The 13,782-nt window shown below is 43.2% G+C and overlaps 1 protein-coding gene across 5 annotated transcripts in view; it reads right to left on the bottom strand.

The window, feature by feature from the left end:
* Positions 1-13,782, bottom strand: part of SLC30A7 (solute carrier family 30 member 7) — a 42,169-nt gene that overhangs the window by 27,725 nt on the left and 662 nt on the right. The window contains exons 3-5 of one of the 5 annotated variants that reach the window (XM_075038781.1): positions 8,226-8,341; positions 2,249-2,357; positions 670-757 (exon numbers count right to left, since the gene is read on the bottom strand). In XM_075038781.1, coding sequence (XP_074894882.1) covers positions 670-757; positions 2,249-2,357; positions 8,226-8,341 — 313 coding nt within the window. Of the gene's footprint in view, positions 1-669; positions 758-2,248; positions 2,363-4,960; positions 7,042-8,225; positions 8,342-13,782 lie in introns of those variants that run through there. The other 4 variants (XM_075038785.1, XM_075038784.1, XM_075038782.1 and 1 more) reach the window with 4 other exon arrangements.

The following is a 13,782-nucleotide window of genomic DNA, read 5'->3' as shown; positions in this document are numbered from 1 at the left end:
GAAGTCTAAACATATTTATAGTGTACCTCCTATTAAAAAGTAAAAGCATTAATGCAAGCTGATTAGAATCAGTTATCAATTTTACTCTTAATCCTACCTCACTTCAGTGCAGACACCCTTGATGGCTAAATTTTAATCTTGAAATCACCTGAACCATCTTGCAAAAAAAATTCAAGAAAAGTGCCCTTGTAAATGTTAGCGCTATTACTAGTTGCCATTTATATTAGACTTCAAGATTTGGAAGATAATGCTTTTTCTTTAATGAGTTAGTCCAACTTTGTCACAGAATGTGACTTATGACTAACTTCTGTCCTCTGAACGACTAGTTTTGGCCTTTCCTTCTTGGACTCATTTGTCTAACAATGAGAAGTAAAGAACTTCCTACGACATACTTAACTGGTTGAAAAAAGGACAAGGTAAATCTCACTGAGTCTTTACACATGTCCTGGTGACAACACACAATCAAAATATACTGTTTAAGAAGCTAGTATAGATACACTGAAAAAGCTGGGTTTCTTTGTCACAGAACAGCTATTTCACATGGCCTTATTCTCTGTTCAAATCACAGATTTTTAACCAGTATTTTTCAATTTTTCCATTTTTCCCCATTAAATATGCTCTACAAATAGAAACGTGACAATTGATAGTGTAACTGACTTCATAACATACCTCAACACCTTCGGAAAAAATGAAGAATGCTGTAAAGATGAGGAATAAACCATTTACAAAACCAGCAAGTACTTCTGCTCGAACATACCTGCAAGACACAAAAAAGCAATAACAGGTATTACGACCTCCATTTAAATGCTGAAAATTAAAAGTGGAACTTGGAGACTGCAGTACAGTCTTCTAGATCTCAAACAGTTGTATTACACAGGGGCTTGCTAAATGGAAGATGCAGTATATAAACTACAGATAAGTATTTGAAATTCAGTATGTTGTATTTTCACAGAAATTACCTAATCCAGATCAGCCATTACCAGATCTAGATGAAAGAAAACTTTCAGTATGTCAACATCTACCCATTTAAGATCCTCTGCACTGGAAGTTATGGTATAAACTTATACTTCGAAGCCACAAAGATAAGCATATGAGATGTAATCGAAGTCTGCTGATATAAAGTTCTGTTGAATATCAAACAGCCATACAGTAATTCAGTCCCCCTCTGGTAGGGGGATTTTTAGTAAAAGTTTTGAGAAGAAAATAATTATTTCAGCTATGAAATTTTTTCAATTAAAATCAGCCACGTTAGAATAACATGTAATTCCAATGTAGCAAACATCAGACTTTAATAAATTGTGGCCATTCTCTAATAAATGGAACACCAGCTGTTTAAATGCATAGCAGTAATTAATACAGAACCTGCTTTCACTGCAATTAGTTCATGGTACAATCAATTCTTCCTAAATTGATTTCTAGGCACACTGGAGTTTCCACCTTAATTAAACAGTGCTGTTAAGTTTCAAACTACATGATCCATGCTTAGGTGAGACAGCTGAAGCTAAATCCTGACATTCAGGTCAGTAATGCTACGGGGAATGCAACAACCCATGTTATAGTTCATTTGCTGTTAATTAATCAGTATCACTAATTAATAATATTGTATCACCAGTATTGTTTTACAGGGCACAACTGCAATGTGCAGTGGAACCAAGTGCCCTTGAAACAGAACCAGCTGCAGCAGCTCTATCCATGAAGGTTGGTATGGGACAATATACCTCAGCCTTGAGGATCGGTGTTAATGGTAGTCACAGCTGTTCAATCCTGCTGGTTCTGAGAAGCATAGCTTATAATCTCAAGTGCAGCATCACTGAGACTGAACTCCTTTCAGTTCTAACTTTCTGTTCCAAAGAAGACATGGGGCATCAGCAGATTGAAATTCCCTGTAATGAACCTCACTGCACTGTGAGGACAAACTCATGATGCCCCATGATGTGGCTGCTCTAACTTCACTGGTGCCATTAGCACATGACAGTGCAGGGCAACTTCCTGCTGTGCAACTTGTTTCCACTAGTATGATCACAGCGATCTTGGAAGTGATAAATCTGCCCCCCAAAAGCAATGCCTTCACATTTTTACTATTTCTAAGGGGATGTTAACTTAAAGGTTTACATAACTCACCTTAAAAACCCACACTTTCAACATAGCTTTTCCATGTTCTGCAAAAAGAGGTTTTGTTCATACAGTGAAAAATGACTACCTAGATATTTACTAAAATACATTAAGGTAACGGCCTGAAGTTTCTTACCCATATGAGAAAGCATCATTTGACCTCCATTTTGAAATAACCGAAGCTGCTAATCCAGCCAATAAAGCAGTACAGTCAAAAAACATATGAAAAGAATCTGATATTAGACCTAAACTGGAAAAGAACAGAAAAAAAAAAAGTTATGTTCCACATGCTACATGTTCAGTATGAAAAAAACCAGCATTTGCATTTAATCTTTTACACAATAGCAGAATACACTGGGTGTCTAAGCTTCAGGCGTGGTTTTGCTAGCACAGAGGAGAAATCCTCACTCCTCAAATCTTTGCCTTATCAGCTGCAAGGTATTGACTAGCAGACACACTCCTCTCTGATCTAGAAGCTGAAGGAAGCAAAGGCTGAAAGACCACTTCTTAAATGGTTTATTTCAATGACCAATGCACAACTACAGGCTTGACTAACACACAGAGGAAAAGTTTAGCATGATGTTTTACCCTACAAAGTTCAAAGCAACTTAACTTAGTTCACAAGTTACCTGGTCAGGAGAACTTGTATCAGTTTGTAGGCTGTATGTAAACTGGATTTAACACCATGCACAACAGTTGCCAAGTTTTAGTAAACTACTAATCATAAACAGGTTCTGTAAGGCTGCAAGGAAGTGTGTGCATCAAAACACAAAAATTGCTTCATATTTGAAGAGACATTTGATACTGAGGTAATGATGAGCATTTGTTATTACAAGTGTCCTAAAAGTTCCATTTCCCCAATGCTTTGGTTGTCTAAGAACAATTAAGTACACAGCTCAGTTCTTAGAAACTGAAGAACAAAAAGCAGCTACTGGTATTAACAAGTTCTAGAGGATAGCCACCTTTTCACACTTAAGTCAAATACAAAGTTTCATTAACCAAAGTTTGAACTACTTCACATTAAGAAACCAAACAATTTCAACCTGACTGAAATAAATTTCAAGATTAATCTGAAGCGTTTCAGATGAAACACTCAACTGTGGAAGGAGTGGGTCTGGAGGACAGAGAACAAAAGTCTTGCGCTCTCTATAGATTTACATATATACTTTATGGACGCATACAGAGGTATATATACATACAACTACAACACATTTAAGGCAGAGGGTGATGGTATGATAAATTGTCCTTAGGTGCTCTAGCCACCAAAGCAGGAAACAGATGAAGTCATTCTGAACAAACTTTAAAGGAAGACCAAAGGTTTTAGCTGTATGCCTATGAAGCAGCACAACAGAATTCCCTATCAAATTCTTGAAGGGTATAGGCGACAGCTTCCCCCTCCCCAAAACCAGGTGACATCCCCAGGGAAACAGCTCATTTTAGGTTTGGTTCTGAGCATTAAGGAAGATCTGGTGGGGAAAAAAACCACACAACACACCAAACATTCAGACAGAAGGTATTTAGGGTGACAGTTAACCCTAAATTTGTAATGATTATGAAATAGAAGGAATAAGCATGGCTAAACAGAGATAGCTAGTGGTTTCTGAGTTGGGGTTTTTGTTTTGGTTTTTTTTTGTTGGTTTTTTTTTTGTTTTTTTGTAGAGTCTGCTGGGAAAGAGAAGACTGTGTAAGGACCGTTACTGAAACAAAATCCCATAGTAGGTCTAGAACCAGAAATCATACAGCAAGTTGTCATGGCACTGCGCTCACACCTTCAAATCTCACAGAGACAAGACTTACCATAGGTGCAACAGCAAAACGGCTGTGCTGCTTTCAAGACCTAAGCTAACATCTCCAAGTAGCCAGAGGCATGTGGATTTATCAACAGGGGTCAGTACAGACTGTGTCTGCAGCACAATTCACCACATGGCATTAACATACTCTGTATTGTATGTACAGCTATAACTGATTCAACTGCACAAACGACAGGAAGCCTAGTAAGAGGCCAATCTGATTTCATCCAAGTTTGGGTTTTTTTTTTTTACATGACCTGTAAATTAACGACACCTTAAAAAACCTGAGTGCAAAGTGATTAGTTACTAAAGTAAACAAGCGATCCAATCAACCGCTAGCAACATGGGATATATGAAGAACTTCCATTAGAACTGGAACACATCATCCAGAGTATAATCTAGTAGAAACCCTGTACTCAAACAGATTATGTCTAAATGAGGATGCTTCCACAGTTGATTTAATAACACAAATTTGAAATCAAATTACACAAGTATGCACATAATAGTATTTTAAAACAGAACAGCCCAAGTAGCAGATTTCAACTTTAAACAAGCTCTCAGCTCACAAAATACCATATCCAGTTTTGTTATCCGTGCTTCAGGAACATCAACATACCACAGTATTTCTAAAGGGATCATATAAATGACAAAACAGCTACATGAGTTCAGGAAACAACCTACTTGGCAAACAAAAGCTAAGGAGAATGTAAGAAATTAAGAATTTAAAAAAAAAAAAATAATTAAAATTGAAGACTTTTAGAACTTGCTGACAAAAATTTGGGGGGCTGAAATCATAGATTTGATTTTGAGATAAGAATATCCCAGCCAAAGAACTCACAGCAATCTGCTTAAATTTAAACGGATAGAAGTGTACTTTTCAGAATCGCAATTAAAAAGAAATTCCTTAGTCTGTGGAAGTCAAGGGAAGAATCATCTGAATAATCATATCAGCCTGTTAGCCTTACTATCTTACACTCACTGACATCATCAAGGATGCAAAAGAGAACAGAATTCAAGATGACGCTTCTAACACTTGTGGCATCAGGCACTGGCCATACCCAAGACAGGCCACAGTGGAATAAAGAAGTGCTCCAAGATGATACAGGAAATGCCCTTCACAAACGTTCCGTTTCTGCATCTCTCACGTGATGAGCAAAGGAGCTGTGCTCTTCAAACTGATGAAATAGTTTTCCTTATAGGGCTCCTTGTTTGCTTGTTGTGTGTTTGTTCTTCCAAGGCATGAACCATCTGCTTTGACGGAAGGCATTCCTCATCATATTCTCTGCTACTCCTGTCTACGAAAGAGATACTTGCTAAGATACTGTTTTGTTCTAGCCCAAAATCTAGGCTTAATGTAAAGATACCTGATACTAGTGACTTGAAATAGAAACAAGAGGCCCAACTAATGATTATCCAACAAATCTGAATTCTTAATCTCTATAATGAACAAAAATAAATAAGAGTCTGTCAATTCCAGTAAGCCCAATTTTTCAGTGACATGTTTCTCGGAAGTGTCACTTCAGTTTCTCCATTTCATTATCTCACATACAGGACTTTTCTGGTACAGATTTTATTTCTGGTCACGCTATAAAAAAAAAAATAGTTAAAAGAAAGACATTGGAACAAACTCACATGAACATAAAGCTCTTTATAACTGAACCATTGAGAAAAATTGTTGTATCCTCTGAGCTATTACAAAAAACATCCATATTCGAGTAGACTGGCTACGTGTACAATAATCCTCACACAACTGAAAAGTGAATCAAAGTGAATCAACATGCAAGTCAAAACCAAGCACACCCGAGCTGGTCTAGCACATTGCCATGATACAGTCTATGCCCAAGATAGCACTGTATTCTCACTAGTACTACACTAGCAACTACTGTAATCAAGGTTAAGGATTTTATAGTACAGTTTGGGAGATTCAGAGAAACGTGATAAATATTAGGATGGAACTGTTTCCAAATCTGCATTGCAGCATTGACTTAAAACTCGTGATGAAGAGTCCCAGTAATCTGTGTCCATATTACAGCTTTTGATAAGGACTACTTTAAGTTCCACATGGAAGGACACACTGTTGGGCTTAAATGATGTCCTGGTTTCAGCTGGGATAGTTAACTGTCTTCCTAGTAGCTGGTACGGTGCTATGTTTTGAGTTCAGTATGTGAAGAATGTTGATAACACTGATGTTTTCAGTTGTTGCTAAGTAGTGTTTAGTCTAAAGTCAAGGATTTTTCAGCTTCTCATGCCCAGCCAGCGAGAAAGCTGGAGGGGCACAAGAAGGTGGCACAGGACAGAGCCAGGGCAGCTGACCCAGATTGGCCAACAGGGTATTCCATACCATGGGATGTCACATCTAGTATAGAAACTGGGGGGAGTGGGGGCGGGGAATCACCACTCAGGGACTAGCTGGGTGTTGGTCGGTGGGTGGTGAGCAATTGCACTGCGCATCATTTGTACATTCCAATCCTTTTATTATTGCTGTTGTCATTTTATCAGTGTTATTATTATCATTATTAGTTTCTTCTTTTCTATTGTATTAAACCGTTCTTATCTTAACCCATGGGTTTTGCTACTTTTCACGATTTTCTCCTCCATCCCACTGGGGGGGGGAGGGGGCTAAGCGAGCACTTGCGTGGTGCTTAGTTGCTGGCTGGGGTTAAACCACGACAGTCCATTTTGGTGCCCAACATGGGGCCCGAAGGGTTGAGATAACAACAAACCTGACCAGAGCTTGTTAAAACAAATTTGTTATAAGCATTCATTATATTGGTCTAATAGTTGCTGGTCATTATGTTGATTTATGTGTTCTTAGAGTTGTTGCTCTGTTTTTAAAGTTCTGTCTATCACCTCGCTTGCTGCATGTAGTCCCTCTTCTGCTGCTTATCATCCGTGGGAGGTGGATTAAGGTTTTCACTTTGATGTATTGTATAACACTGGTTTATGGTATGATAAAGTCATCGGTTGTGGGATTAATCTGGTATTTGCACTCAGCATTGTCACCTTTATACTGCGGGAGCCATCTGTGGGAAACTATTAATAATTACACCATTTACCCTTCCTCCTTGGAAAACCAGTCTATGAGTGGGGTACATTTCTTCCCTTCTCCTTTCTCCTTCAGTCCAGTTACAACGGTGTTTGAGAATTTTGAAAAATTTGAATACTCCTGGGATGTTGAGACTTGCATGGTCCTAGCCCTACTGCTAGGAATTAGCATGCTCATCAATGTGGTACAGCTCTTGTTTAAGGTTAAACAACTATTTAAGAAGATTACCCAGAGATCTGCCCCAAGGCTGGATAATTATGAGTGGCAGGGTGTGTGGGGTCATATGGGCAAGTACCTAGAAAAGTGGGCACCTCCAGTGTTTTGGAAGTTCACCCCTGAACAAGTGCAGAATCCAGAAGAACCAGTAAAATATTTGGAAAAGGTATGCTGTCACCCCGGCAGCTCCAGAGAGATACAAATCACTGCAACGTGCTGGGGCCTGGCCCATGCCTATCGAGCCCTGTTCAACACCACACAGTACCCTCAAGGGGAAGAGAAGGTCTCTGGACCTAACAACAAAACAATGAGCACTGCGGTCACTCAAACCTTGGCAATGGGCACTGCGGCCCCTCCAGCCCCAGTGATGAGAACTGTGGCTACCCAAACCTCAGCAACAGGCACTGCAGCCCCTCCAGCCATGGCAACAAGCACAGCAGCTACCCAGACCTCGGAAATGGGCACTGTGGTCCCTCCAGCCCCAGTGATGAGCACTGCTGCTACCCAAACCTTGGCAACAGACGCTGCGGTTATCCAAAACCCGGTGAGCTATACTGCAACTGAACATGCAGACCAACCTGCATCAGTATCAGTTGCCCCCACACAGAAAAAGAAATATACAAAAAAATCAGTTCACTTAGCAAAGGATGAAGGTGAACCAGGGTCATCACGGGAACGGGAGGAAGAGGCAGAACCAGAGGTAATAACCCGGTCCCTATCCTTGAGTGAGCTGCGGGATATGAGAAAAGATTTTGGCCACCGTATAGGTGAGCATATTATCACCTGGCTCCTCTGATGCTGGGACAATGGGGCTAATAGCTTGGAATTAGAAGGTAGGGAAGCCAAGCAGCTGGGATCGCTTGCCAGGGAAGGTGGCATTGACAATGCAATTGGAAAAGGAACACAAGCCATCAGCCTCTGGAGGTGACTCCTGTCAAGTGTGAAGGAAAGACACCCCTTTAAGGAAGATGTTATATGTCAATCTAGCCAAGTGGACCACCATGGAAAGACATATCCAATATCTGAGGGAATTAGCCGTGCTAGAGACGATTCATTATGACCTGGACAACCCATGGTTACCCAAAGATCCAGACGAAGTCCAATGCACACGACCCATGTGGCGGAAGTTTGTACGGAGCGCGCCATCGTCCTACGCCAACTCACTGGCAATAATGACCTGGAAAGACAAAGAGGCACCGACAGTGGATGAAGTGGCTTGCCAACTCCGTCAATACGAAGAAAATCTCTCCTCCTCCCTACAAGCCTGCATTTTGGCTGTGGAGAAGCTGTCCAAGGATTTCCAGCAATTCAAAGAGGATATGTCCTATTCCCCACCTGTAAGGACCAATGTCTCAGCTATTAGGTGTGAGGTCTCCTCTGCCCAAGAGAGAGAATATAGAAGGTACACACCATGAGGTGCTCCGTGGTTTTACCTATGTGATCATGGAGAGGACATGAGGAAATGGGATGGAAAACCCACCTCGGTCCTAAATGCACGGGTACGTGAGCTGCGAGGAAAAACCACCACAAAAGAGGATTCTACCAGGAAAAAATGCCGCTCCAGTTTCCAAACAGAGTAGAAGGGCTGATCTTATTTCTGATCCTCTTGAAGGGACTTCTGAGCCAATTTTAGAAGTGAATACTGGATACTCTGGCCAGAATTAGAGGGGCCCTGCCTCCAGCCAGGTGGAGGAAAGGGATAACCGGGTCTATTGGACTGTGTGGACTCGATGGCCTGGCACATCAGACCCACAGGAGTATAAGGCTCTAGTAGACATCGGCACACAGTGCACTCTAATGCCATCAAGTTATAAAGGGGCAGAACCCATTTGTATTTCTGGTATGAAAGGGGGATCCCAAGAGTTAACTGTATTGGAAGCTGAAGTAAGCCTAACTGGGAATGAATGGCAGAAACAGCCCATTGTGACTCGTCCAGAGGTTCTGTGTATCCTTGGCATAGACTATCTCAGGAGAGGGTATTTTAAGGACCTGAAGGGGTATCGATGGGCATTTGGTATAGTTGCCTTGGAGATGGAGGGCACTGAACAGTTGTCTACCCTGCCTGGTCTCTCTCAAGATCCTTCGATTGTGGGGTTGCTGAGGGTTGAAGAACAACAAGTGCCAATTGCTACCATGACGGTGCACCAGCAGTGATATCGCACCAGCCGAGACTCTCTGATTCCCATCCATAGGTTGATTTACCAACTGGAGAGCCAAGGGGTGATCAGCAAAACTTGCTCACCCTTTAATAGTCCCTATGGCCAGTGCGAAATTCTAATGGGGAGTGGAGACTAACAGTTGACTATCATGGCCTGAATGAAGTCACGCCACCGCTGAGTGCTGCCGTTCCAGATATGCTAGAACTTCAATACAAACTAGAGCCAAAGGCAGCCAAGTGGTATGCTACAACTGACATTGCTAATGTGTTTTTCTCAATCCCTCTGGCAGCAGAGTGTCGTCCACAATTTGCCTTTACTTGGAGGGGCGTCCAGTACACTTGGAATCGATTGCCCCAGGGGTGGAAACACAGCCCCACCATTTGCCATGGACTGATCCAGACTGCACTGGAAAAAGGTGAAGCTCCGGAACACCTGCAATACATTGATGACATCATTGTATAGGGCAACATGGCAGAAGAAGTCTTTGAGAAGGGGATGAAAATAATCCAAATCCTTCTGAAAGCCGGTTTTGCCATAAAAGAAAGTAAGGTCAAGGGACCTGCATGGGAGATCCAGTTTTTAGGAATAAAATGGCAGGATGGACATCGTCAGATCCCCACAGATGTTATCAACAAAATAGCAGCTATGTGTCCACCAACTAGTAAAAAGGAAACACAGGCCTTCTTAGGTGTCATGGGGTTTTGGAGAATGCATATTCCAAATTACAGTCTGATTGTAAGCCCTCTCTCTCAAGTGACCCGGAAGAAGAATGATTTTAAATGGGGCCCTGAGCAACAAGAAGCCTTTGAACAAATTAAATGGGAGATTGTTCATGCAGTAGCCCTTGGACCAGTCCGGGCAGGACAAGACGTTAAAAATGTGCTCTATGCTGCAGCTGGGGAGAATGGCCCTACCTGGAGCCTCTGGCAGAAAGCACCCAGGGAGACCCGAGGTCGACCCCTGGGGTTTTGGAGTTGGGGATACAGAGGATCCAAGGCTTGCTATACTCCAACTGAAAAAGAGATATTGGCAGCATATGAAGGAGTTCGAGCTGCCTCAGAAGTGGTTGGTACCGAAACACAGCTCCTCTTAGCACCCCGACTGCCAGTGCTGGGCTGGATGTTCAAAGGGAGGGTCTCCTCTACACACCACGCGACTGACGCCACGTGGAGTAAGTGGATTGCACTGATCACACAACAGGCTCGCATAGGAAACCCCAGTCGCCCAGGAATTTTAGAAGTGATCACGGACTGGCCAGAAGGCAAAGATTTTGGAATGTCGCCAGAGGAGGAGGTGGCATGGGCTGAAGAGGCCCCGCTGTATAATAAAGTGCCAGAAAATGAGAGGCAATATGTTCTGTTCACTGACGGATCCTGTTGCATTATGGGAAAGCATCGGAGGTGGAAGGCTGCTCTATGGAGTCCTACACGGCAAGTCGCAGAAACTGCTGAAGGAGAAGGTGAATTGAGTCAGTTTGCAGAGGTGAAAGGCATCCAGCTAGCATTAGATATTGCTGAAAGAGAAAAGAGGCCAGTGCTTTATCTCTATGCTGACTCATGGATGGTGGCAAATGCTCTGTGGGGGTGGTTACAGCAATGGAAGCAGAGCAACTGGCAGCGCAGAGGTAAACCCATCTAGGCTACCGCACTGTGGCAAGATATTGCACCCCGGCTTGAGAATCTGGTTGTAAAAGTACGTCATGTAGATGCTCATGTACCCAAGAGTTGGGCCACTGGAGAATATCAAAATAACCAACAGGTGGATCAAGCTGCCAAGATTGAAGTGGCTCAGGTGGACCTGGACTGGCAACATAAAGGTGAGCTATTTATGGCTCGGTGGGCCCATGATACTTCAGGCCATCAGGGAAGAGGTGCAATATATAGATGGGCTCGTGATCGAGGGGTGGACTTGACCATGGGCACTATCGCACAGGTTACCCGTGAATGTGAAACACGTGCTGCAATTAAGCAAGCCAAGTGTTTAAAGCCCCTGTGGTATGGAGGGCGATGGCTGAAATATAAATATGGGGAAGCCTGGCAGATTGACTGTATCACACTCCCACAAACTCGCCAAGGCAAGCGCTATGTGTTTACAATGGTGGAAGCAACCACTGGATGGCTGGAAACATATTCTGTACCCCATGCCACTGCCCGGAACACTATCCTGGGCCTTGAAAAGCAGGTCTTGTGGCAACATGGCACCCCAGAAAGAATTGAGTCAGACACCTGGACTCATTTCCAAAACAACCTCATAGACACCTGGGCCAAAGAGCATAGCATTGAGTGGGTGTATCATATCCCCTATCATGCACCAGCCTCTGGGAAAATTGAGCGATACAATGGACTGTTAAAGACTACATTGAGAGCAATGGGGGGTGGAACTTTCAAACACTGGGATACACATTTAGCAAAAGCTACCTGGTTAGTCAACACCAGAGGATCTGCCAATCAGGGTGGCCCTGCCCAGTCAGAACTTTTACGTACTGTAGAAGGGGATAAAGTCCCTGTAGTGCACATAAAAAATATGTTAGGGAAGACAGTCTGGGTTACTCCTGCCTCAGGTAAAGGTAAACTCATTCGTGGGACTGCTTTTGCTCAAGGGCCTGGGAGCACTTGGTGGGTGATGTGAAAAGATGGGAAAGTCCGACGTGTGCCTCAAGGGCATGTGATTTTGGGTGAGAATAGCCAGAATTAAACTGTATGATATTAGTTGCTATATAACCCTGCTACTGTATGTTATCATTACTATAATTGTTATGTACTATATCCATAGTACTATAGTAAGAATTACTTAGATCAAGCAAGAAAGAACTGTGATAAAACTGAGCAAAGCACAGTAGTGATGGAACCAGCACTGACTCCAGCATGCAACAATCCAACGGTGCACACCATCCTCCTGCTGTGCCGAATGTCACCGGCTCATCACACCACACTGAAGCCCAATTCTTCTCTACCGACTGAGAGGACTTTGCACCATCCCTCCTGCCCAGAAAGATTGGTATGACAGATGGAGCCCAGAGTCAGGAACTAAATGAACTCAACGAACATTTTATGAACATAACTCATAAACTAAAGGAATGATATCTCTGTGTGTGTATACATATATATATATATCTCATTGTTCATATCTCAAAGGGATGGAAAGGTGACGATGATTGACCAGGATGTAACTAAAGGTATGGGAACTGAGCATGACGTCAATGGTATAGAGTAAGGGGTGGATACTGTCCTAGTTTCAGCTGGGATAAAGTTAACTGTCTTCCTAGTAGCTGGTACGGTGCTATGTTTTGAGTTCAGTATGTGAAGAATGTTGATAACACTGATGTTTTCAGTTGTTGCTAAGTAGTGTTTAGTCTAAAGTCAAGGATTTTTCAGCTTCTCATGCCCAGCCAGCGAGAAAGCTGGAGGGGCACAAGAAGGTGGCACAGGACAGAGCCAGGGCAGCTGACCCAAACTGGCCAACAGGGTATTCCATACCATGGGATGTCCCATTTAGTATAGGAACTGGGAGGTGGGGGCAGGGAATCGCTGCTCAGGGACTAGCTGGGTGTCAGTCGGCGGGTGGTGAGCAATTGCACTGCGCATCATTTGTACATTCCAATCCTTTTATTATTGCTGTTGTCATTTTATCAGTGTTATTATTATCATTATTAGTTTCTTCTTTTCTGTTCTATTAAACCGTTCTTATCTTAACCCACGGGTTTTGCTACTTTTCACGATTTTCTCCCCCATCCCACTGGGTGGGGGGGAGTGAGCGAGCAGCTGTGTGGTGCTTAGTTGCGGGCTAGGGTTAAACCATGACAAATGACATTCCCATGCCAATCCACTTTGAACTGAACTACTGACATAGAGACAAAAATACCACCATCAAACAACTTCGCTATCAAGAATAAAGTATGATGGATATACTACCACCATTGTCTGTTCTCTACCTGTACACCATACATCAGTACTGAAGCTATTTTGCATTCCCGCTTATATTTTACGACAGATTTTTCAGTAGCAATGTAGTCAAGACCCACCTGTTCCTTCCACCTTTGTGAATTTACGTGCTATATAGTACCACTTAGCTATACCTGGATGTGTTAAATCCAGTTTCTCACTCAGGGACATAGATGCCTGGCGTGTTGCCAGTTTTTGCCACCCAGCTACCAACTTACAAATGAAGCCACGTCCCCAGACAAAGGACCTCTGTGGCAACCGGCAGTCACGAAACGGTTACAACCCCCGGGTCCCGTAACTCACTCCAAGGCCAGGCTTCCTCCTCAGCAAAGAGCCGAGCAGCACGGCCAGCAAGACACCAGTTTCAAAGCAGCGTTCCTCCATCACGCGCCAAGTCGCGCCCCCACGCAGGAGCGCTTCCCCCCTGAGATCCGGCTGAGGGGGTGACAGAGCCGGTCGCTACCCACGAGAGCGCTCCCGCTCGGGGGAAGCTCCCCAGCAGCCCCCAACGCTCTGCC

Source organism: Buteo buteo, chromosome 10, assembly GCF_964188355.1.
Source record: "Buteo buteo chromosome 10, bButBut1.hap1.1, whole genome shotgun sequence".
Lineage (NCBI taxonomy): Eukaryota > Metazoa > Chordata > Aves > Accipitriformes > Accipitridae > Buteo > Buteo buteo.
The sequence above is the reverse complement of the archived record's forward strand: the minus strand, read 5'-3'. Positions and strand labels throughout refer to the sequence as shown.